Here is a 26,447-nt window from a genome sequence, read left to right as displayed (position 1 = left end):
ATCTGATTTCTTGATGGGAGGGGTGAGCTAGGAGAGGTTTTATGTAACTATATACAAGTCTGGAAAAGGGGACGCTGCTCTGAGTTGCATGTGTGTGGAGATTACAGGTAGTTACTGATTTTGGTATTTTGATACTGATTTTGATATTATAAGACTAATTGGTTAGGTTAATAGCCACGTTTTTGCCTAAGAATAATTCTTTTGTAATCATTTGCTAGAGGGCACTGTGTTGCCAGAAAGGGATGTAGTAAGGCATGAGGATCTTTGCTTCATGGTGAAAAGCACCTGTTTATATATTTTGCTGGAATAATCAATGCTTGTCTGTTAGAGCTCTGACTCCTGTGAGTAAGCTTAGAGCACATACATCGAAGCCTGATTTTAAGTAAATTGTGTATCAAGTTTTTGTTTTGACAGTGTAAAATAATCAGGGTTTAGGAGTGCTGGGTTACTGAAGTTTGTTGGTAAACTCCACTAATGTAGGAGCAATGCTGTATATAAGCTTGGGTTAAATTCAGAAAGGTTTTTTTAGCCAAAAATAAGGAAAGTTTAATTCTGATAAAAGCTATGACATTGCATCAGCACTTGTAACATTTCAACTTTTTATTTTAAATTGAAACTCAAAGTAAAAACTTAATTTATTAAATCAGAAAATAGCTATAGGTTGAAACCTAATTTATCTTGGCTGAGGTACAAGGCAAAATCTGTTGTGCACAGCTCTGAGAGTAGCAGAAGTTACTGTAGCAGTTCAGAAAAATGGAAAAAAAACCCCTACCTATTGGACAGGGCTTACATGGTCTGAAATCAAAGTGTAACAAAGTGATGCCACCTTCCCATAAAAATGGGAAGCTGGCAGATGCCAGGCTGAGTGCTTACTGGATTGTTATAGGAGGTGTGAGCAGATTTTAGAGCAGGGGAGAAAGGGAAGTATATGATACTATACAAGTGGTGATTACTGTCACTGAGACTTTTTGGTCATACATGATGTGGTACGATTCAGATCTGCCCTCTGCTGACAGGAGTGTTTAGTGTGTAAAGTGCTGGGTTTCTATTTCTTTAAGAAGCAGAACATGATGACCCGACGGCAAGGTTAAAGATTTTATCACAGATACCAATGTAATGTCCCTCACTGGCTTACACTGCGGAGGCTCTCCTAAGATCTGACCACAACCCCTTATCTGCCTCCTATTGTATTGCAGTTTACTTCATGGAAGAGAAGAAAGAGGGTCAAGTTTAATGTTGCTATTGTGATTATTATATTGTGTTTTTTCTTCCCTGTACACCATCTCCATTTTATTTTTCTTCCTTTGACATATGTTGTCAGTTCCATGACTGTGTGGTGAGGCATATGTGCCTGTTGCTTTTTAATTTTTTTCTCAAGTTCTTAATCTCTTTATTTCCTGTGGCAGCTGGTTTGACTGACTAATCACCCCCCCTAGTGGTAGTGTCTGGAGTGAGGCTATTTACTTAGACTCTCTCCTTCCTCCTTTTCTGTCCACCCCTCACTATACTTATACAGCTTTACTGGGTAAATATCCCTTTAGGAGACAGCAATATCACTAATGCTGTGTAGAGCTGGAAGGCAGTAGTGGTTTGTGCAAGGCTAGTGGAAGTAGTAGAGCCTTTGTGGAGGTATCATCTTACCTAGAAGGTTGCTAGAGTGAGCAGTGCCAAAAGGTTCATGTTTGTCTTCTGTTGGTCTATCATCAACTTAAAAGTACATGCTAAAAACCAGTACCTACTTGAAGAACAAACATGCGTGTAATGGTCTCTCCATGTTTGAGAAGAAAGTATGGAACAGTTATTTAGGCTTTTTGTATGTTCTTATTCTTATTTCTGTGTTTCAATCATTCTGTAATTACTTTTTCAGCCCGGTCAAAGAGTTTGGTGATGGGTGAACAGATCGGGCCTCCTTCCAGACCTTCTTCTCCAAATCCTCAAGAACGTGTGCTAAAGTGTGGCTGGCTGAAGAAACAAAGAAGTATTATGAAGAACTGGCAGCAACGTTGGTTTGTGCTGCGTGGGGACCAGCTCTTCTATTACAAGGATGAAGAAGAAACTAAACCTCAGGTATGAGTACTTTGAGAACCATAGGGTGTATTGGTTGTGACTTCTACATGGATCACAGTCACTGCTTTGACTGACAATCAATTTCAGTTGCGCTCTATCCTAGCCAAAAGTGAGACTTAGCTACTGCCCAGGCAAGAGTAGAGCTTGGGGGAAGGTTAGAAAGTGTTTGTCTACACACCAAGGCATGCTGACCTCTGAATACTGGTCATCTGTTATACTGTAGTTTGACAGGAAAGAGCTAAGTAGTGCTAGATTGCTGAGGCAGGAGTGAAAAACCTTGCTTAATTAGCTGGGCTTTATAATCTCTCAAATAATCCATGGTTAGCAGAGAGCCAGTGGCTTTTAAAGCTAGCTTGTGGTGGTAGAGCATGTAAGTTTTGTTAAATGCCCACATTTGGGCTTGAGAAGGGGCTGTAATGTGTTTTAGTGTCTCTTGTATACACCTGGCAGTTACTACTTTTCAATATAAATTTTGAGGAGAGAATTTACACAAGGTTTTGTGCTGTGTCTGGAAAGAGGACTGAGTGATTTAGCATACTGTAGAATAATGTAACCTCCTACCATTGGGAAAAATTAAACTGTTGGAGTTTGCTTTTGTCAAAACTTACAGACTTTATGGAGCACGAATGAAAAAGAAAAACATTTTTTCCTGGTGGAAATCGCTGATGAAGTGCATGTCCTCGTATGCAACATATATTGCACAGTGTCACAGAGCTATCCCAAAGTAGACTGTTGAAAGCAAATGGACAGAGGATAGGATCAGTGTGTTTAGGAGGTAGCAAAGAGACAAGAAGTCAGCTAGTGGCTAAATAATTAATAAACACTAATGTTAATTGAATAAATCAAACCATAGTAGGGCTACTTAAAATGGTAAGCTTAGATCAGCTATATCAATTTATTCATGGGACAGCAAATGTGTTCAAGAAAGCTTTCCAAACCATATTTAGTCTTTTATAAGACTTGGGAGATTTAACTATGTCAAGTTCCTATATGGCAATTTACTGGGGATAAAGGGTAATGGACAGTCACCATGCAGCGTTCTTATGGGCAAGTGACATTTACCTTGCAACTTTTTGGTAGTGAATATTTTAAACAGTTTTTAATAAATTAACATTGCACAATTATGTCTTTCAAGCCAAGTATTGATGGATTTTTTCTAATGTTTTGCTGCTTCACATGATTTTTATGAGTGTGTCGCTTGTCTAGCACCAATTTCTTACAAATACATATTGTGTAATGAGAGGACAGTGCTCCTCCATCTAGGATAAACACAAAGCCAGGGTCTTTGCAATTGTTATTCTGGACTCTACACTAAATCCAGGATGATTTTCTGGTTCTCTGACCCTTCTATATCTATAGCGCTTAGAGGGGGAATGTTGTGCTACAAGATATGGGATAAAGCTTACAGCTGAGATAAAGAAATTCTTATTCAAGTTATTGAATACACTTGTAAAATATTGTTGCTGCATTTAATCTCTAAGGGCTTTCCTAGTTGCTCTGGAATATTTTGCAGCATATTTCCTGTAGTCATTGTTTTGACTTGTCAGGCGTCTAACCAGAGTCCCTGAACAGAGGGTACATAATTAAATAAGCCACACTATGTCGCTGTATTTTTGCTTCCTGATGAGTCAGTACAGGCATTGCAGAGTGACAGACAGCCTGTGTAATACCATCATGAGCCACACACTCGTAGCCTATTATTAAACTGCTTGATACAGCAATGTGATTAACTGCCACATTTTGTTGTGGATTGAGAACAGAATTTTTCCCTTGTGAGCCTGACACATGCATTGTAGATGTATGAGGATGCTGGCTGCATCTTATGTCTTTCACTTACCTAGTGAGGGTTTTGATCAGTCATTATGGATAGCCTGCTGTGTGAAGTCTAGAAGGACTTGAATGCAATGTAGCCTGTTGTTCCTCTGGGCTCTTCAAGCAAAAGATGTATTTTTCACTTTTAAGACAAGTACTTTATCTCCCTATACCATGTACAGGGAGAACTGGGCACTTCTGGACTGTTTTGGTGAACTTGATGAGGAAGGAGCTGTCTCAGGTAGTTATGAGGAATGTTGGAAAGAGTTTCTTTAACTCTGTCTCTTCTTGGGTGCAGGGTTACCATACATTTATCACTGAGGGAAACTATTTAGTGTAGAATGATACAGAATTGTGTTGTGGTTCTTGTAGCAGTTGCAGACTGATTGGCATCTGACTTCAGATAGAACTGTATGCACCTCATGGGTGAGATGTATTTTTGGAACTTGCAGATAGCTATTACTTGGGATTCTCTGGAATGAAGGGACAATGGTACAGGCATTCCCACATGGCTTGGGAAGACAGCTGTGACCCCGAGAGAACTTGGCTACAGGCCAAATAGGTATTTTTGTAAGTTGCTATTAATCCCTAATTTCCTTCACCTCTAAAGATATTTGTGTTTCTTTTAAATTCATTTTAATTATCAAGTATGGCCAGCAAGTTTGTGTGCAAAATCTAAATCAATAACTTCACTGAAATTCCCATTGATATGCCTACTTAATTATATGTACTATTGTTTATCTGAAAAAGATAAGTGAGATTTATGCCATAATGTTTCGAGAGAAACCTTAAGCAATGCTCTTTTATGGATTTTGCTATTACCTGTTTTTATGAAAACCTATGCTTTCATGTCTTTAAAGGGAATTGTAGACATTCTTCCTTGAAAACAGTGCTGCAAATATAGAACCATTATCTAATGACAGGAGAATGGCATAAGCTTAAAGAAGTGAAGAGGAGCTATTTTGTGGCCTTAATGGATCAAGTGCTGCAGAAGGATCTGTGTTTGACTGCCATGTGAAAGTTGCACAGTTCACTCTGTCAGTCTGACTTCTGTGCAGAAGTTAGAGCTAAATTCACAGGCACTGCTTTTCCTGAGTGTTTTCCTGAGTGCTGCCATGAGGGGAGGAGAAGTGACCTGCAAAGTGCTTTTGATGCTCCTACTCTGTCAATATACCTGTGGGTTTTAAAAGTAGCCTTAGGTTTCTTTTTGTCCTTGGGATAGGACATAGTTTGTGCCTCTCCCCAGTGTCCAGGGGAACAAAAGCCACTCTGTAGCTAATTCATTAACTTTTCTTTAAGTATAGACTTGATACGTTAAAAGCTTTAGACATCTGCAGTAGGCTTGAATTTCATGCTCTAGAAAACAGCAGAATTTTCCAGAATGTGTTCTGTCCACTGGACTCTAAAGATGATTATGTACATGAAACTTTAGTGTGCCATTTTGGAATAACTTCAGATGCTTCTACAATTTCGTCATGGTGCCTTTCCAGTGTTTTCCTGTTATTTTTTAAATGCCTTCAGCTTTTAGTCTTTTCTTAGCCTCCCTGTTGTCATCTAGGTCCAGTTTCAGGCAGGGGAAGCCAAACTGTGGTGGAAGCTGCAGCATCTACTGATCCACAAGCCACAGCTGAACTTGCTCAGTAACATGGTTTGCAAAAACACAGCTGTCCAGAAGTTTCTTGCCAAATATTTCTGCATAACTGTGTGTATATTTCTCACTAGCAGTGTCCCATTGTAGAGAATTCATGTATGTTGCATAACTAGTTTTGAAAAGTGGCTTGTAGATAGTTTGCTAAATGTACTTTCACAAATACTCCTCTACAGAAATATTTTGTCTATCTATGCTTAGGGAAAAAATGACTTGAACTAACATTAAAGCTATATGCATGTAGACTTAATTTACATTCTTGCAAAAGCATTTAAGGGTGGAAATGTTGTCACGTAGATTAGTCCACAATCTCTAGTTCTAAGCTTAAATGGGAATGGATTTGCATAAATCTAGGTCATGTTCTTGGGTTAGGTTGGGCTATTTGATCCTTAGAAGTCTGTGTCAGAATTTCTACAGCAGCTTTATACAAATTAATTTTGTTCCATGTTCAGCTAAATCAAGATGTTCATTTCAACATCCTTAGCTGGGATGTCTGAGGGCAGGTTTAAGCACCACTGTTCCCCCCCCCCCGCCATCTTACAAGTATTTGTAACACTGACTGAAGTGCTGTATTAAAGCTAATGAGAATTTGGTGCCAGAATCCTAATGGTATTCATTGAGGGACTCAGCCAAGGAAAGGAAGCTTTCCACTCAGGTTTTCTGTGTTGCAGCTTTTCTTTACCAAGCTCTGGCTCTACAGAGCCTGGTACAGGGTGGAACTTTTCAATTGGTCTTGTTGGGGAGGACTACATTAGTACTGTTAATGTATGAACACTTGTCCTCTTAAGGTCGCCCTAATAGCACCAAGATCCTAAAAGTGCAAAGTGATGCTATCATCAAAAATTGGATTTGTATCTCCAGCTTACTGGAAGGTCTGTAACCTATTGTCTGCCTCTTAAGATGTTTAGCTGTCTCAAGCTCCCAAAATCTGAGTGAGGTAGGATTAATTTAGTCATGAATTGAGGTTTATTCTGGGGCATGCTTTGGCATATATCAAGTTAGACCTTGGGGAATTTATACTGATTTAATCCATCATTATTTTGCTTCCCAAGCAAGATTACTAACGCAGTCTGAATGGCTGCTGGAGGAGGACACATCACTCTACTGAGTAATGTCTTCTAGCAGTGACAGCAACTGTCAGAATTGATATACCCTTCCTGCTAACATGAATTGGTTTTTTTCTGCCTTTTCATCTCTGCCTATTTGGAGTTCTCCACAGTGTACTAGGCAGACTGGAGATCTGTGAGCTATATATACACCTGTACTTTTCAGAGATGGGCCTAGGTTTCAGGCTTCTCTTGTTTTTCATATGTAGTGTGACCATCCCCATTTTCTTTCAAAAATGGTTCATGTGTCTACTTCTCTTGTCTATTCTTCTAGCTGTTATGGTACCAGCTCAACTTGCTACAATGTCATTTCACAGCTGAATTAAGGTGCCCACTGGTAAGGACAAAGTAGCTATACTAGTGTACAGTTCCCATTGCCAATGTGGCTGCAGCAAGTCCTGCTTTCCTTCCACTGTCCCACATCTCTAGTGGTTCCTTGGTTTTATTTTTTTTGTTTTGTTTTTGTTGTTTTAAATGACGTCTACTGTGCACTGATCTTTTTCTTCTCCTACATTTCATTACAGCTGGTTAAAATGAGAAAAAGGAACAAGTCACTTCTAGGAGCAATTTCTACAGAATACATGAAATCCAATACTTTTCTGAAATGTTTTTCTTAAAGAAAACATCTTTTGCCAGATTTCAAATGATAGCTGAAGCTCTGAAAGTCTGATCAGCTGGAATAAAATTCTTATTAACACAAGCCAGAAATACAGAATAAAATGCAATGTAATGACCTGAAAATCAGACTTTATAGCTGAGAATCCATGAACAACAAATTGAAGTTAAACTGAGAAAAACTTGTAAGAGCACTTTTTTTTCCTAACTGTGATTTTTGGGGCCCTTTCTTGTGGTTTCTTGAGATTCTTGTGTTAGGCTATTCTGAAATCCTTTCTGGTTTCAATTGTGAAACTTAGATATTTAAATTTTTTTCTTTGCTTGTGCTGCCCTTTTACTATTTCCCTCGGGATGTTCCAAATACTCCTAAAAGTGTAAGGGTTTGAATTTGTCTGCAGCATTAAAATTTTAGGTTGTATTATTCATAAAGAAAAAGAATTGTGGCCCTCCCTGCTATCCACATGCCCCTTCCCATGTGCTTCAGACTCAGGTTGACACAGGAGCTATGTCTTCTCCCCTCACTTCAGGGAACTTTGTTCTGTGGTAAGGCAAGCAGATACTTTTAACAGTCTTGGTCATTTACCTCTTGAACATGATGTCCCTAGGAACATGCTACAAAACTACTTGAAATCTTATGCATTCCATGTGAAAAAGAGATGGGGAGGAAATCTGGACCTCTCAGTACCTCTGAACCATTTTTTGTTTTGAAGAACTACCTAATGGAAACCAGACTGAGGAAATGCAGGCTTCCTTCTTGAGCCAAAATTTGAGACTGGTCCTTGCCAAAGCATCCTAAGCTTTGGGTAAACATTAGATTCAGGGTCCTGTCTTTGAAAATCAGGCTGTGTTCACTTAATGACTGGTCCTTGTTCCTGGCTGATGTATTTCATAACACTCTCTAGTTTGCATTAATCTAATGAATTGCAGTGCATTCAGGTCTTCAATTTGCTTTGGGGTTTTGCTTGGGAATTTTGCTCTTTGTCTGGCAGAAGACAGTTTAGCAATGGTGGTAATTGATGGTATTACTTCAATTTTCCAGGACACTGATGTTAAAGGTATTTTGTAATTTTATACAAAAGGTCAGAGTTATGTGAATGGGGGATCCTTTTAGAAATTCCTATTCCACAGGTGGTCTTCTCCTTCCTTGCTCTTGGAGCACAGCAGCTGTGAATGTTGCAACATCCTCTCTATTCCCTTTTTAAAAATAAATGTTGACATCTGTTTTCCATCTTTTTCCCTCCTGTTGTATATCCTGGCAAATAATAAATTTCTGGGCTGAGTAGCCTACTACTGAGAGTATTACTCTTCACTGGTTTCAGCCTTCTCTGCTTACAGTTCACTCTAGCTACCAGAATTGGGTAGCTGGTAGTTTGTTGGTTATTTTTGTGAAGAGAATGTGCTCAAAATTATCTAATGTCCACTTTTAACTCTTTATTCTGTCTTGGGTGCTTTGTGGAGACAGCAGGTGCTGACTTTGGCCCCTTGTGGAGTATGTCTGTACTCATTTGACTCTTCTGAGATATAATTCAGTTTTTGTTTTCTTTCCTTTCATACCTTGATTTCTCTTGTCTATGTCAAATGTGCTATGAAGAACTTTACAGTGTGCTACAAAAGATCCAGCCCCATCTTTTGCTATTACATTAAGCACAGAATTTTTTATTTTAAAATGCAGAGAAACAAAGTTGAGATAGAAATGTAAAGGCACAGTTTCCTAAAAGCAAAACCAAGGACATCTAAACTGAATGCCTCAATACAAAATCTGACTTGCTTAAGCATGTTTCTCTTTTTCATGCTTGTTTTTGCTTTTACATTCCGTGGAAGGAAAAGCAAGTCCATAGTGCGGAATATTCAGCATATATGCAACATGGTCAGGGTTGTATTCATTGTTCCATAGACAATGTACACTCAAATTCAGGGTTTCTTGTATTTCTACCTTTTAACTATGCAGTGCCCTGCAATATGTTGTAAACTGCAGTAGAGGTTCCTGAATTCTAGATGGCAGGAATTCCTTGCTCTAGAATCATCTGACTTATTAAGAGGAACTAAATGAATATTTAATTTTTGATCACCCTGAGGAATGGCAAAACATGGAAGCAGGTTGCTGAATTTCAAGTGACATGGCAAATTGAGTTCTGGTCAGTGAGGAACAAATTTGAGTACTTCTGAGACATTTTCAGTCTGCAATGAAAAAATCCTTTCAAAGTAGCAAGTCACAGAATAACAGAATCATTGTGGTTGGAAAGGACCTCTGAGATCAGAGTCCAACTATCAACACAAAAAACCCCAACAAACCAACTAAAACCAAACAAACCCACAACCTTGACCACTAGAGCATGCCCTGAAGTGCCACATCTACATGTCTGAGTACTTCCAGGGATGGTGACTCCACTTCCATGGGCAGGCTATTGCAGTGTCTGACCACTCTTACAGTATAGAAATTCTTCCTAATATCCAATCTAAACCTCCCCTGCCGCAACTTCCTGCCTTTTCCTCTGATCCTGTCCTTATCCACTTGGGAGATGAGGCCAGCACCCACTTCACTACTACCTCCTTCAGGTAGTTGTAGAGGGCAATTGCCAGTGCGGAGGCGCAAGGGAAGAATGCAGATCAATCAGTATGATTGATGAAGCAAACTTCAAACTTTATTAGAAATGACAGGCACTTTATATACCCTTATCCCGAATTTTGCATGTCCAGGGTTACACTTATGATTGGTCAGTTGTACTAGAACCTGCCATGATCTGAGCAGTGACTGGCTCCTAGGCTCAGGTTCAGTCAGGACTCTCCAGCCCAACTCCTCCTTCGGCACGTCCGGGTGTTTACTTCGTTGCCTCACTTTTTATCAACTGGTTCTCATGAGAGAGTCCTTGGTCGTTGAGGTCCAGGTGTTCTATCAGTAAAAACAGGATTGCTCACATATCCGTTGTTTATTAAACCAGCCTGCAACAGGCAATGAGGTCTCCCCTCCGCCTCCTTTCCTCCCTTCAGACTAAACTTCAGTTAGCTCATCTTCTCTTCATGTGACTTGTTCTCCAGACCTTTCACCAGCTTGGTAGCTCTCCTCTGAACATGCTCCGGCACCTCAATGTTGTTCTTACAGTGAGGGGCCCTGAACTGAACACAGTATTCAAGGTGCAGCATCACTGGTGCTGAGTACAGGGGCACAATTGTCTAGGGTTGTTGTGACCAAAATGCAGGATCTGGTAGTTGGCCTTATTCAATCTCATATGATCCAGCCTGTCCAGGTCCCTTTATAGAGCCTTCCTACCTTCAAGCAGATCAACAGTCCTACCTGATTTGGTGGTGTCTGCAAACTTACTGAGGGTGCACTCAATTGCCTCATTTGGATAATTGATAAAGATACTGAACAAAACTGACCCCAGTGCTGAGCCCTGAGGGACGCCACTGGTGTAATTTTTAATAGTCATTTTAATAGAACGAGTTGTCAAAACTGGAATGCTAACTGGTAGAGCCTCCATGACTTGGAACTTATTGTGTAGATTAAGTCTTTTCCATGTCAAGCATTACTGTTCTGATAATTTATGGTGGTTTTTGAATGTTTTGTGTTCAAAGAAAATAGTAAAACTTAATTTACATTTAATACAAGCTGTCTCCTTGGTTTATTGCAGTGGTTTCTCCAAATAAAGGATCTTTAGGAAAATATATTACTGAGGAACAAAGCCAGGGAATTATGCCATAACAAACAAAATGAAGAGTCAAATAACTGTCTTCTCTTTGATAGAGATTGCAAAGGTCGTATGATGGGTTGTCTTCTATCAGCTGAAATCCTGGATTGTCTGTCTCATGAGACACTAATTGTATTACTCAGTAATATGTATCTGGAAGCTAACAAAGAATAACTAAGATTTTTTATTACTAATACCGTTATGCTCCAGTGTGTCTTGGATCTGGGTGTTGCCAAGTGGGCTGGGGAGAATGCAACAGTGCATGTTTAGTAGATCTGTGTGAAATCAAGTGAATAAAACATCTATTTTTATGCTCAGCAAAAAAAAGATGGTTGGATCCCAGCTTCTGTTCCAGGACAGTTCAGTGCAGGAACCGCTGATTACACAATTAATGACTTCACTCGAGAGTCACGGTTCTTACTGCCTTGTGTGTGTTATTGTGTGTACAAACTAAATGTTAGCTACAAACTCTTCAAAATGTCAAAGACTAAAAGGAAGTGGAGAAACAATGAGGTCCAAATAGTGTGTTTTTTCTTGTTCTGCTCATTTTATTGGACAAGAGCTTCCACACCTTTTTGATAGAGAAGATGATTTGAAGATAATATGCCACCAGCTATATAGAATTCCTCAACTGGGATACATTGTGTTATGTGTACTTAGGTTCAAGATGAAAATGGGTCTGTGTTCTGGCAGTGTTTGCACTTGAGAACTAAGACCATTAAGATTTCTGGCTAGGGAACTGTAGTCTCTTGGACTATAAGGTAGTCTCACTGCTTTGCAAACCTCAGTCAGCTGTAGCCCTCCAGTATCTTTCTGGGAACTTCCCTGTATTGAAAACCTCTGGAAAACAGACCATTTTCTTCAGTTGTGAAAATATTTCAAAATAAAACTTCAGCTACCTCGAGGCTTGCAGATGGCAGCCAGAAATTAAAAAGTGAAGGAAGAGTAGATATAATGTGAGATTAAACTTTTGCAAGATAATTAGTTATGGAAACCAAAGAGAATCACCTGTGCATGCTCCAATTATTGCTATTCCAGATGAAAGATGATGTGACCACAAGTTTCTAGTGTGAGAGAAGAGGACAAGTGTGAGGCAGGTTGCATTAGCAGCTCAATTTTTTCCTACTCAAAAGGGTGGGTTTGGAAAGGATATGGGATTTGTGGAAGAGTGGGGCTTAAATTCGTATGTCTGTTGTGTTTGTTTTCCTTCCCCTCTTTTAGGCTTTTGCCCTTCTAATGGTGTTTGTGTCCCTTACAGGGTTTGATAATACTGCAAGGCAATCAGGTGAATGAACTGCCACCTAATCCTGATGAACCAGGAAAACATCTGTTTGAAATTACCACAGGTAGGTCAGCATTTTTGTATTTTTGACATAATGTCATCTCCTTCCCATTAATTGTCATTAGTGATAGCCAAGTTGTACCGATCACTTCTAAACATTCTGATACACCAGAGTTTATATGGAGAGACTGGGAAATGGGAGCCAACAGCCTTGTTTAAATTAAATATACAGCACAGGAAACACTTGTCTCTACAGTCAAATATTACTTTTTGGGGGGGCAGGTGTGCTTTTACCTGTGTCTCTGTGGTATTTTTCTTACCCTCTAATCAGGCTATAATCAAATGCCTGTATTGCATACCCCTTCTAGACACAGCATGAGGCAAGTAGTGTTGAAGGTTTTCAATTGTATCCAAAGGCAGGGTTTTGCAATAACCCAGTCCCAGCTTTCTGTTTGACACACAGGAAGCTACTTGGAGAGAGGAGGTTTATTTTTGTTTTCATTATCGCTGCACACTACCTCTTAATGTCTCTTTTTCCCTGTATAGCACCATGCCCTCATAGGCAGGACCCCACACATGGGGGGGATTGGGCTTACAGTGTTGCTTGCATGGAAGATCTCCTATGAATTGACATTTCACTGTCTGAATACAGTATCTTCTGCATTATTTTCCAAAGATTGTGCACCACGCTGTTTTAGAAAGATTGTGGACCTGGGATGTGAAAGCACCTGGGTGGTTGTGATTGTGACTAATCAATGTGTTCTGGCAGTGATGTGAAATAACTGAGTCACAAACTGGCTCAATTGAGGTTTCCCAGAGACTTGGGTTTGCCCTCTGGTATCAGGTGGGAAAACAGTAATTCTGCACTTCTTTCTCAAACTGTCAGGTTATTACTTTAGGCTATAAAAGTATTGTCTCAAACTGCATATGGCTGTTGCTTCAGTGGAGCTGGTAAAGTAATGCCATGTGGCTACTTGAAAGAGGATATCCAGAGGAACGGAAAAGAGTGGAGCTGTTACAGCATAGTTGTGAATCCAAGGACATCTATGTGGTTAATCAGTAGTGGACATGCATTCAGTTTGTGATGTTGCCATTCTCTCTGTTCCCTGGAAAAAGTTATTCAGTCTTAGTGCACCATTGCCCTGCCTGCAAAACTCAGATGTTTTTCCTACCTTGTGGAGCTAAATCCATTAATATTTGTAGCATACTTAGTTGCTATGTGAAAAGCAGGTGTTGAGAAACGCTATAAGTAGCCAGTCAATACAGAATGTGACTCAGCAGAGGCATCACTGGAGAATGTGGAGATAGAGTTCCCCGTTCTGTTCACAGTACACTTATTCAATGCTGGTTTTGGCAAAAATGTATTGTCTTTTTTGCATGTTTTTTGAAATGACTATGTTATGTGTGGTTGCCAGCCTGCACAGCACCCACATAAGGAACAACTCTTAAACCGATGCCAGAAAGGAAGAGGAGCACAAATGGTCTTTTAGGACTCAATTATTTTCCATCAATTCCTGTTTTTCCTTGTGTTTGATTTATGGTCATTATCATATCTCTGCCTAATTGTGCCTCAGTTTGCCTGCTGAAAACTAGGACTATATCGTTTCTATAGGGATGACAACATTTTTTAGTCATCTTAATGAATTTAGGAATCGTGTGAATACGAATAAATTCCATAGCTTTAAATACAGATACAGGATTTTAGTGTGCAAGCAGAGCTTTCATAAAATTAAGAACAGAGTGTAGCGTTCCTAAAATAGTCCCATAGTATCATGGTATTAACTTACCTAGCAAAGAGGCTGAAACTTGCCTGCAAGGATAAGTCCCAAAACTTTAAGGACTGTGGTAACAGTTGCATCCAAAAACATATTTTGTGACCGATAGCTAAGGCTTTCAGCATCCTTGTTGCTCAGATCTTCCCACCTTTCTTCTGCAGCAGGCTGTGTAAGACTTGGCTGTGGGAGCTGCTTCCTCAGAGTGCAGGGACTAGAGCAGTAACATGTTCTGTGCTGTAACAGAGCATGTATTGATTTTCTGCAGAGTAACAAGAACTAATGATGGGCATTGTGTATTATTCATGTTTCATCAAGTTCATTTCTAAGCAGCACAATGCAGCTCATAGAAGGGTGAACTGGGGACATGAGAGACCACACAACAGTTCTACAGTCAAACCAATGTTAGATCTGATGGCAGGACTTCCTGAAATACCTCCTTTAGCTGAGATGTTCTCCATCCTCTGTTCTGGGGATATGATGTAAATTTGTGGACCCTTTTTAACCCATTCATGCTTTCCTCCCTCACAGCTAGTGAAGTTCAAAGTGGAATGGCAGGGTAAGCTGTGGGCTTAAATTGCTCTTCTGTTCCAGTGCACATTAGTAGGTGAGAAGGATGTTTTAATAAAATTGTCAGGATAGCATGAGGTCAGGTGCAAAGCTTTAACTCTTTGGGGTAATCATCACACAGCACCTGGTATTTTGGGATGGAAGTATGTTGCAGGGGAGAGGTGTGCAAATTTGGTAACAAACAGCTGACTGATTACTGGGGCAACAAAGCAACTGTGCATTAGTCTGGATTTACAGTGCATTTCAGTGCTGTGATGCAGCGTCTTAAGAAGCACAGGGATTGATTTTTGAGAATGTCTTAAGGAATATTGATGGTTTAAATATTCCTAAGGCCTCAGATTTTAGGAAGCTTGTGCTTTTAATGCCCTGTGGAAAATAGTCTGCCTTGTTTTATTCTCTGATCCTTGAAGCACTAGGAGATGAAGCTTCTCTGCAGAGTCAGAAGTAATTCTCTGATATACTAAGGTTTCCAGAGTCAAAGAAGGGAGTGGTTCAGAAGTGGTTAAGTTCTGAAGGAGGTAAAAACTGATGTCTTCTGAAAATGAAAGGGTTATTACCAACTGGTTGGAGAATAACTTGTCTTTGTAGAAAGCCTGGTGACTTTAAAGATCCTTCCTTTCTACTTCAGAATTAACTCAATGGATCTTTTCATGGAGAGCAAGAGCAGAAAGATTAAAAAAAACAAACCAAAACAAAAAACCCAAGAAATTATTCCATGGATTATCTGGTACCTCCTTGGTTAATGTCTCCGGTGGTGTGGGGGACCCAGCTTTCTTTTACCCTGCATTTAGACCAGGAATCTGAGTCTGTCACCTGCATATAGTGGGCAAATACCCTCAAGTGAGTACTGTTTGTTTTGGTTTTTTTCTGGGAAAGGCATTTTTTCTTCAGGTTTTTACTGTGAAATCATTCTAGACCAATCTTGTCCAAAGCAAATATGCCCTTTGGTGTTTCAACAAACTGAGACGTTATGGTTGAAAGCAGCCTTGCTGAAAAATTCCTGACCAAAAGTCATAATACTTATTTTGGTGTGTCTGTTACTGGTGATAACTAGTTCCTGTTTTCTTGCTACAGTGGTTTCTGCCATGGTCAACAGTGGTAGCTCTTAACTGGGTCTTTGAGAATAAGAGTGCAGTTTGTGATTAATTTAATTTGGTTTCACTGGAAACCACTGCTGAAGGGGTTGGTCTTGCTTTCTCCCTTTTACTCTCGACTTCTTCCCCAGTTTCTGATCATGCCTTACTTCAGCTCTTGTGGCTGAAAAACAAAACAACAAAAATCCTAAACAACAAAACCCACAACCACTTTTGAAACCAGTTGGATTTCAGGTCAACCCAGTTAAGCTTGATGAAAACTTCACCTTCAGGTTGCTTTTTGTGCTCCAAGTTGAGTAATACTACCAGCCCCCTCTTTAGTAAGGCAGTCCAATCCTCTTCAGAACTGTTGTCTCAGGCTTTTTGCAGACTCAACCAGTTGGAGTGGCAGCTTGTTTGCCTTATCTCGGTAGGGCAAATGGTTCCTTCAAAGCAGTCAGCTCTGTGGTGTGTTTTTGTGTGATCAACACCAATTAAGTTACTTTTGTGGCCTTTTAATCTCAGCTCTTGTTTAGATGTTGTGTGATTAAAATACCTAGAGGGGAAATTAGAAATTCAGATATTAAAAATTATTCCAGGTTTCCTATTATTCAATGCAAACTGCTGTTCTAACTAACAGCAGGAAACCAAGTTTGCCACTGGTAATTAAATTTTCTCCTGAACCCTACAGATGATAACCAACTGTGCATATCTGGATGTGTGGTGATGTTGATATCTGAGGGTTTTATTTAGATTTCTGGGAGTTGGTATTGGTCATATTGACAAGGGAAATATCAGCAAGTGAAGTAGTTCTGGCTCTTAATGGAAAGAATATAACAATGTGGTTTCAGCAGTGCGCTGTGGAAACACTTAGCAAGTGAAAGATGCGAGCATCACAGGGAGACTGGTATTGCACTGATCTGCAGAAGATAAATGGTGTTGGTTTTGCAGTGGAGGCCACTGTCTTGATCTGTGTTCAGCACTTCTAGATACCTGGACTGCAGCTGACAGCATGCACATATTTGTATGTCACTAAAAATGATAACTGTCTTTTGGAATCTGAATTACATTTTCAATTTATTAAGGAGGGAGAATCCTAAAATGTCATATCTGAAATGTCTTTCCAAATGAGTGCCCAGGATGATAAAATTGCATGTTGCCTTTGCAGCCACAAAGTCTGAAAATACTTTTTATTATTACCTTGTAGCTTGAGCTTAAGACCTTCAAAGTAGTGAAGTCTTAGCACTAAGATAGTGACAGGTACATTTGCTTGGCCTTTGCTGGCTGCTAAGTCTCGCTGTATATACAAGATGAGTGCAACCTGAGTCTCTTTGAAAGTATTCTGCAGGCTATACCTAAAATTTGTCTATATATTATTCTGTATATTCTGCTTGCTCTGTCTGCTCCTGAGCACTAGATGGTGCTGGTTCTTTCCACGAAGTACTTGGACACTTGATGTCAGTAATGGCATTTTTCTTGAATCATCAGTGATGTCTCCTCAAAGGCAAATCAACAAGCAAGAGTCCCCACTTAATGTTATTGCCCAGCCTGTGAAGCTAATACTGTGCTGAGTAGTCAGAACATATTATTGTGTACCTTTCTGTGTATTTGCCTTGCCATGAGCATCTTAGTCCTTCTAAATCCAGGAGGTACAATGAACTGAATGCTTTCAGCTGCTGTCACTCATGCCAAAATAAACAATCTTTTATAACATTAAAGTTTAAGTTGTTTGCTCTTTCAACCTTAAGATGAAAACAATGTTTATTGGTTATAGAAGAGAAACACACATTCCATATAGACATGAACAGTAGTGAACCTGTGTGGGAGCCACTTGAACCTAGGCCTCTGCTATTTCAGGTTAGCATACTGGCCCAGAAATTACTGGCTATTTTGCAGCATCTGTTTTTCTCCTTTCCTACTCTAAGCCTGATTAAACTTATTTTTCAAAATACGTCTTCAGTTTTTTCCAACTTTGATAAATTGACATTTGCCTCTTCCATCTGGGCATGGGGGTGAAAGAGTTTGCTCACACCTCCCACTGCATTGCTGCTTAGGGGTCTGCTGAGAAGACCAGAAGATACTAATTGTCATTTTTAGGGTAACTGCTTTGTGAATTCTACTGAAATAATTTCATCTAACTGAAAAAAATAGCTTTTTTTGGCCTGTCAAGACCTTGAGAACTTCATTTAGCATCCACTGAATTACTAATCAGCTGCCAGTAGTTCTAGGTGTGTTATATAAATGGATTTGAGTTTAACACCTATTACTTGAGTAAGTTAATGGGGACTCATTGTACTAGATGCTAACAACTCAAACTGTGCATAAGCAGGGCATCTCTGCTTACTGGTCTCATCTTTACTTTCCCTGACTTGACTGTGCCATGTCACTGAATCCTTCCGAAAAGAGAATGTGAATTAAAAGGCTGAACTTTGCCCTCTCCGTTAATGTAATGTTTCTGATTTCAACAGTGTTGTGTTCAATTTGGTGGTGTATCCCTATAACATGATCAATACACTCCTGCCTACTTCAGGTAGGCATTGACTTATGCTTGTGAAAGTCATCAGACTGCATCCAGACTTTTGGACTGAAAGGATATTAGGCTTCTCTTTTCCCCCAAGGACTGTGAGGCTCTCTGATAGTTAATGTTTTGGCTCACCTTACCTTATCATCTTAAAATATCTTGAAGGGCACCAGGAGGCACCTGCAGCCTGTAAATTGCTTTCTGCTTTGTTTCTTTTCCCTAGCATATGCAATGCCCAAGGCTTATGTTTGCATTTGGCAAGGAAAGGTCCTGCTTCATGAAATAAACAAGATCCTGTCTATTTCATAAGAAGTGTTTGCTCTATTTCAAGTTACACTGTCCATGTTTCTTGATGCTCTGGGGTACCTGGACAGTTGAAAGTAGGCCTGGAAATGGCTAGTGATAGCATACACGTTCTGCTACCCTGGAATCTCCAGGAGAGGCTCTGGATCTGATCCCTGATCAGTAGCACCTAGCTGTCTTTAATGCATGTGCTGGCTTTCAGCAAGAATGCTAGTTATAACTTCAATTGTAACAGCATGAGGCCTGCTGGGAAAGGTGCATGAGCCTTAAAGAGTTTCATTAATAGCTTTTCCTAGCTTTTTTGCTAGGACAGATCATTAAGACAATCTCTGTTCTTGTGCAGCTTTCCTTAACCCATTGTATTCCTCAAAGTCATATGTCTGCATAGCATTTTGTGGAGGTTGCCCTCTGGATATATGAAGTGTAGTTCTGTAAGATGATGGCATGTGGTTGCTGGAATTTATAAGGCATCATTTGATCCTATCAGGTTAGCTTTCTAGTGCAAATCTGAACTCTTTCTGCTGAGATGTTCCAGAATAAGCTCAGCTATTGGGTATTCTCCCTTAAGGATAATAAGCCCTAAAGCATGTGTAGTTATTAGAGGTTTTTTGGTTTTCAGCATTACTGTGCACTAACAGTTTTGTTCTGTAGAGATGTTTATCAAACTGTCAACATGATCAGTTACGTAGTACCTCTCCTATATTTTCTTGCTAATTCATCAAAAAGGATGTCTTCCGTGCTGTCTTGAAGCTTGTGTGCTCTGGTGCTTCTGTTGCAAGTTATTCTTTGTTTGGCCTCAGAAGCAATTGTGTTCTGATTTGCAATAATGATGGGTGAATTTTTTGTAAGACTTATGTAATGTTTGGGATCTCTGAGGCTGAGAAAATACTCTAGTATGTTACCATGGTGGTAGAGTAAAATTAGGTACTTGATATATGGCAGCGTAGTTCATAGCACACAGCAAATTCTAACAAATAACTATTAGAGGTCAATATTTTCATGAAGAAAGAAAAAATCAAGCTAAAAATAAGTCTACTGCTTGGGTGCCTTCTCCATGTGTTTTATTGGGTCAATAGTCTTACTGAGGTGAGCTGATCTCTAAACTGTGTGGGATTGGGCCCTCTGAAGTTAATCTGAATTGCTCTGCAGTTCATTGTGTCCCTAGCTGTTATGGCACTGTCATGCTAAATTACAAATATAATACATTTCAGATTCATTTCAGGGGTTGTGTTGGTTGTGTGAGCTGGAGATGCACCTCACTCTTCTCTTTCAGTGTTCTCAGAGACTGTTTTCCTCTTTATTTTCTGTGCTTGAGCTTTTTAAGGGCTAGCATGTCTGTGGAGTGCATTTTATTTAGCCCTGATACTAGAAGTAAATTGCTGAATTTGGGATGGATGGATGATAACTTTTTATTTGTTAAGGTGGTTAATTTTTTTTAATCCTCTGTGAATCCTGAGCGTGTCGGTGGATACATGTTACCTGTTTGCAAAGTTAATGCTTTGTAATAGCAAGAATAAAGAAAACAGCTCTTTGTTTTGTAAAATTTTGTAGATGGGGACAGTAACAGATTTTTTTTTTCTGTACCTGCTATGCTTCTGCTGTTGTCATTACACAACTACTATGATGTCTGCAGGATTTAATGACTTGTGGGTTTACTCTGGCTTCCTACATGCCTTGAGATGCTGTGAATTTGGTTTCTGTGATGTGTGCAGCAGGTGCAGGGAACAGAAATACACATGCATGCTGAAGCTGCATCAGTCACTGCACTCACAGAAAGAAGAGCAAGAAGCAAGACTGGTCTCTAAGCCAATGCAGGATGACAGGAGTGCAAGAAAACACTATATTTGCTCCCCAGACTATTCAAAAGGGAACTCTGAAAATTTTTTAAAACCCTTGTATGCAGGTGAGAGAGGGAACCATCATCCACCAACACACTATATTCTGACAGTCCTGTGAGGCAGCACTACTGATGCTATTGAGATACCTGTTAGTGCTGGTAGCTTAACTGCTTCGTGTAATACTCTGACTCAAAAATATCAACTTGCAGTCATTCTGGGGAGCAAAGGTAAGAAAGAAGCATTTCCTTTTCACACACCCCACACAAGTGTGTGGGGGAAGGGACAGCAAGGTTGATAACATGTTGCTCCAGCATCCAAAAGGAATTATAATTGGGAAGCTGCTATCTGAGGTGTTTATGAAACTGTGCCTTTGAATGATGCATAATGGCAGTTTGAAGTGGCTGCTGGCTGTCAAACAGCTGTGAGGCTTCACAGGCAAAACCACTCTGTTTGCCTGAAATGCTTTAGGGATAATTAGTGTGCTATCACTGAGAACCAGCTTGCACTGGGCTTTCTCAACTTCATGGCAAGGAGTGGGAAATGTGACAAAGATATAGGCAGAACACTGAAGATTTATACTTTGATAAATAAGTAGCTGTGCTATTAAAAAAATGGGAACTTAATGTTATATTGTAAAAGATTTATTTAGCCTTAGTATGCTACTTGTCAGTATTTCCAAAGTACTGATTACTTATGAGAGAGGGAGGAAGACTGGGTGTTGAAGTGACTGACTTCTTTTTAATAGTTATCAGATTCTTATCCTATGCATGTGCCTGTACTTAGCCTTACCCCTAGGTAGGGTCCTTGATTGCTCACAAAATATATGCCTAACTGTAAAGATGTTAAAGATTCTCTTGCACTATGCAGGAACTTAGACTAGGCCATCACAGGGATGCATCTTGGGCTTGATGTTTATCAATAAACTTTAAAAGGCACAAGTTAGCCTAGAGAAACAAATTGGTCTGACACCTAAATTTTTGAAAATGAAGGCTCTGAAGAACTAGTGCAGCATGAAAAACAGTAAAAAGATGAAACAAGAAGAGCATTTTTGTTTCCATTCATACAGCCAAAATAAATACTAATATTAATAACAAAAAATGAAACATGCAGTTTTATTTCTTGAGTGTCCCTATACAGTTAAGTGGCAAACTACAGAATTAGTTTTGCACATTTTAAAATCAATAACTTGTAAGAACATCAGTCTTTTTTCATCAGATCCTGTTGTTCAAGGACATTTGTTTAGGAAGGGAAGGATGTGGTATCTTTGCCATGTCTGGGGTGTTTTGTGGCAGGTACAAGCTCTTCTAACAGATAGGATCCTTGGATCTAGTATATGCTTGGATGTTTGACTTACATGCATTTCAGGACATTGGGAGAAATTTTTCCTTTCTGATAGCTTTATGCCCTGTAGAGAATTCCACTGACTTCAAGTAACTTGAACAGAACCTGTTTATCCGGCTAAACTTTTTTGCTTAACAGGGAAGTATCTTAACAGTTTTGACTAAGGTGCAGTTATTCATCAGCATGGTTGTGTTTCACTATCCTGTGCTTTTTGGTTTTTTTTCTGGGAATAACTTTAACTCCTTGTGCTAGTTACCTAGGCATAATTTTCCTATAGGTTATGCTCATGTATACTTACATGTATCCTCTGTTATGGAGAGGATGTCATACCATTTTACACTTTATATTGCACTTCATTAATAGACCTGAGCTATGCCAGTAAAGGACTCAAGTTCTGTGTTTATACACATGATGCTAGAAACAATATTTTCTTCATCATTTTAGTGGTCTTTTTCTAAACTTGTAAAATACTAAATCTTCGAAAGCTCTTTTTATGACTACAAACACATGAAAAAGCTATATTTTGTACTAATGTTTTCCATTCCATTTTCAAGAATGTTTTAGAGGAGCCCAGGATAGTGAGCACTGAGAACACTTACTGAAGTGTGGCTGATCTGTGTTGAATTTAGTGGCATTATAACAACTTTATTCTGTTAAGTTGAATATAAGCTTCACAGTATCTCCGCAGTACCCATCACAAAGAATCTGGTTAAGGTACTGTTGTATAAAAGCAGGGAGGCAGCTGGTATCAGGATCTTTAGTGTAGCATGATCTGATAAGCTTAATCTTGCTGATTTTCTTCAAGCACTCGCTTTGAAATTGATTTCTTCCATTAGGAAGACAAAGTTCAGGTAATTTATAATTCCACAACTCTTCCTTTTAACAGACTAAATATCTGCTTTCTGCAAGTTTGTGTCTTCTAGCTCTGTTCTGGCAGGTGCACAGCCCAGTGCTTCTTCCAAAGTCTAGCTTTGAATCTCAGCCAGAGGAGAAAGATGTATTTATAACTGCAGGATTATACAGTGTATTCTACATCCATAAACCATTGCTCATTTAACTGAAGTCCAGTTAAGATGATGTTGATATCCGTGTCTCCACATGGTACCAAAGAAGTTATATGTCATGCTGAATTCATGAGGCATTGTTGTAGTTCTGGAGTTTGCTTTTAGTCGTTAGCTGTCTGACACTCATGAAAACTTGGGGGAGGAGGCAGAAAGAATTTGAGATAACACAGAGCTATGAATTCAAAAGCATACAGTGTTAAAATTGTGTCTGAGGCCATGAGAAAAGGCAGTTATAATCTACCATATATTCTTGGCATTGAAGAACAATTGTACAAACTGTGCTGCTTCCTGGTATTTGGAGTAGTGTGTAAATAGAAATACATATTATATAATATTTAAAAATAGTATAAAATCTTGTTTTGTTTGACCCAGACAGGTTTGGCTATCTCTGATATTGTCTTGTGCTGAACCTTCAAAACTTTCGGGACCAGAGTTGGTATCTGTAGCAGTGTCTAGGATGAAAGCTTCTAGGGTTGCCTTTATATTTAGGCGAAACACCTGGTTTGGTAGTTCTGCACTCTTGTCTTCATTAGCTGACCTTAAATTTGATCTGCCTGGGCCTGACTGCATTCAGAAGAAGCCAAATGAGGTTTAGCCATCAAAGAACCTTGATTCCCCCCTGGGATGACAGACCTGACTTCTGCATTTCCCAGACATTGCCCAGCTATCTCAAAATGGCTTTTTTTTGTCTTCACAGATCACCCTCCACACCCCTCCCCCAGAACAATCTGCAAAAGTATATGGTTTGTACAGATGCAATATGCCAGCTGCTTCTTTCTGGAAGTATTTGGACTGGCAGTGTGTCTGGCAACAGGAATATATTGGTTTACATTTTAAGAAACAAAATGTGTGCCCTCCAAAGCTAAGATGACAAATGACCTGCAGTGAAGGTATACATGTTTCCTAGCTGTCAATAGACTCATAGAACTGTTGTGGTTGAAAAAAGATCTTTTAGAGCAAGTCCCACTGTTAACTTAGCATACTTTCAATTCCACTGCTAAACCATGTCCCCGAGTGTTAGATCTACTTATGTTGCTTTTATGGATTTTTCAGGTCATAAGAGGTTTTAAGAAAGTAATAGTGGTTACAGTATTTTAGTTGGTAATTAATCGATGTATCTAATAGATTAATTGTTCCTATATTACTACTCCCTCTTCTTTAGTGCAGCTATCAAGGAACCAACTCTGTTTAACCACAGAGATTATTTTATTTCCAGGGATTTGTTTCCTGAGTGTATTCCTAAATCTTTTACTCTCAAAACTCCAACACAAACATATCAAAGTCGCCAATATAGTGAAGATGTTTCTTACATTAATAATTTTCTTTTAATGAACTGATGTTGAAGAATAGCTCTGTTTTGCATGGAGTTCATATTTTTCTGTGAAATTGATAGTGTGGATGGTTCATGCATATGCAACCTTTTGACAGCTTTCTGGAAGCTGTCAATATTGTCTTGTTTTATTGCTGAACTTTACTGTAATTATTATTGCTATTCAGCACAAAGTGAGGGAAAGGCTAGGTGCTCTTTAACTCTATTTTATGTAGTGATGATCTCAGGCAGTGTCATCTTATGTCTGTCTGGTAGCAACATCAGAGGCTTTTCTTTCAATGAATGCATCTGAAGAGTCTTCTCTGAAATACTCAGTGATGATTATTGCAGTAAACAAATCTCAGCTGTTGTCATTTGGGGGCATTTAATTCCCTCATGTGACATAATTAAAAAGGAAGAAATTTGTGTAAGTAGCCAAATATTTTGTGAAAATAAGGGGAGTTTAGAATTGCAGTGTTTTAGTAATAGAAACACAAATTCACATGCTTTATGAAGCTGTCAGTTTGATTGTTTAAAAGCAACGTGAATTTAACTGTTCAGCAACAGCTACTTGCCAGTGTGAGGTGATGTGCATAGTAGTCCTAAAGCTTGCTAACTGCACACATTTCAGCAAGGTTTAGGTAGTCTGGGAGTTTCCTCTGAGGATTAGCATCTAGTAACAATCCCTATGGAGCAGACTTGGCTGCCAGGCTGGAACAGTTGGAGAGTGGAGTACTCTCTACACATTTCATCTACCATGGATCTGACAGTATCATTCATTAAATCTTTGTATGAATTTTCCAGACCCTGGAAATCTTAGCCCTGCCAGGGGGCTTTCTGGAGTTTACTTTGTATGAAATACAAGTGTTGCCAGTGTCCAGCCACGCAAGCAGGTGGTTTATGTGCCTCTTCTCTCAGGTCAGATCAGATTTTAGCCAGGAAGAAAGGGACCTATCTCCTGTTTTACAAGGAGAAGGTAGCACTTTGCACAAAGGATGGATTTCTAAGTGCTATCATCTGTTGACACTGTTTGACAGGTTTAGAGGTTCATTGTTAATAAATATCAGGACAGGAATGTTGTATTTCCTTCAATTCTCCTGCAAGAATATCTTTAGTTTTCTTTAATGTGTTTGCTGGTGATGGCAAAGGTTTCCTGCTTGTCCATCTTTCATCCTGTCTGGGTTTTGGTTTAGTTTGGTTTTTGTGCTAACTAATGAATTCTCATCTGGAATGGCTCAAGTGTATAGTAACAGCTGAATACTCTGCAGGAGAACTTCTATGTAGCACATTATTTTAGGCTTATTTTTAGATGATGGGAAACCCAGTAGACTTCCTTTATTTTATTCAGTTTATATCCTGGAAGTCCAGTCTGAAGGGTTGGTTGGATTTCAAGAGGATATGTATTGGAGCAGGAGCTGCAGATTCTCAGATTCAGGCTGGTTTTGATGCTTGAACTATATTTAAAGATACAGGTCTTTGTTACCACGCCCACATCATAACCTTCTCTTTGTGTATCTTTCTCCTCTCCAACATGGACTCTAAATTGCTTTGTTAATTTCACACTGCTATCAAAGAGCATTCTCTTCTGCAGTGTTTAACCTGGAGAACACTATCATTCAGTCTCTTGGTTGTGACATGTAACTCTTAACACTTGATCCAAGCTTTTCAAAGGCACCCTGTTTGCCGGAGGGTTTCTGTATAGAACAAACCTATGTGACTATGCTGCAATGCTTAGGGCATTGCTGCTTCTGTGCAGTGGATCTTCAATAAACGGGGTCCCTGCTTGTTTAAGTTAAGTACTTCAGGGTCTAGAAGACAAACACTGAATGATGAGAGAACCAGCAAACACACCCCTTCTAGGGATGTTTTTCTTTCCTTATCCCATACCAAAACTTGTTATCTTGTCTCTGTGGCTAGTGATTTGGTTTAGGTTAATCCAATTAAAAGTGTTTAAACAAGCCTTCTGAATATTGCTGGGGCAGTGCTGACCTTTGCAAGAATGCAAGGTCTCTGTAGCTCTCTGAACTTGCAATCACTTCAGAGGCTCCCAGAGATACAGAGTTAGGTGTTTACTCTTGCGGAAGGACAGCGTATGATACGACGCTGTCCTGTGCTGACATAACTTTGCAAGAGGTGAAATGGCCTTTCTATTATCTTTTTATGCACACTGATGGTTTACATTTGGTGTCTGCTGCCCTCCGGCCATCTGAGAGCAAGCATCTGCCACTCGCATACAGCTGCCTCGGGCGGCTCTCACCTCTTAAAAGGGGTGAGTATAATTAATAAGCTGGTGAAGTTTAACGGGCAAAGAGTACCGCGAAGCGGCGAAGTCTACCCCAAGGTCGGCTCGATTATACAGCGGACGAAGGCGGGGAGCCCCAGGGCACCAGCTTGCCGTTGTCCCTGCGTAGCCCGTTGGGAGCCCGGGCCCAGCAGCCCC

General features: G+C 39.6%; 1 protein-coding gene across 1 annotated transcript in view; it reads left to right on the top strand.

The window, feature by feature from the left end:
- Nucleotides 1–1,875: 1,875 nt before the first annotated feature.
- ARHGAP22 (Rho GTPase activating protein 22) overlaps nucleotides 1,876–26,447 on the top strand; it is a 112,356-nt gene continuing 87,784 nt past the window's right edge. Inside the window, exons 1-2 of the mRNA XM_010000345.1 lie at nucleotides 1,876–2,067; nucleotides 12,193–12,280. Coding sequence (XP_009998647.1) covers nucleotides 1,888–2,067; nucleotides 12,193–12,280 — 268 coding nt within the window. The 5' untranslated portion in view covers nucleotides 1,876–1,887. The remainder of the gene's footprint in view (nucleotides 2,068–12,192; nucleotides 12,281–26,447) is intronic.

This window comes from Chaetura pelagica, unplaced genomic scaffold, assembly GCF_000747805.2.
Source record: "Chaetura pelagica isolate M959 unplaced genomic scaffold, ChaPel_1.0 scaffold156, whole genome shotgun sequence".
Lineage (NCBI taxonomy): Eukaryota > Metazoa > Chordata > Aves > Apodiformes > Apodidae > Chaetura > Chaetura pelagica.
Note: the sequence above shows the minus strand (reverse complement) of the source record. Positions and strands in the feature narration are given on the sequence as shown.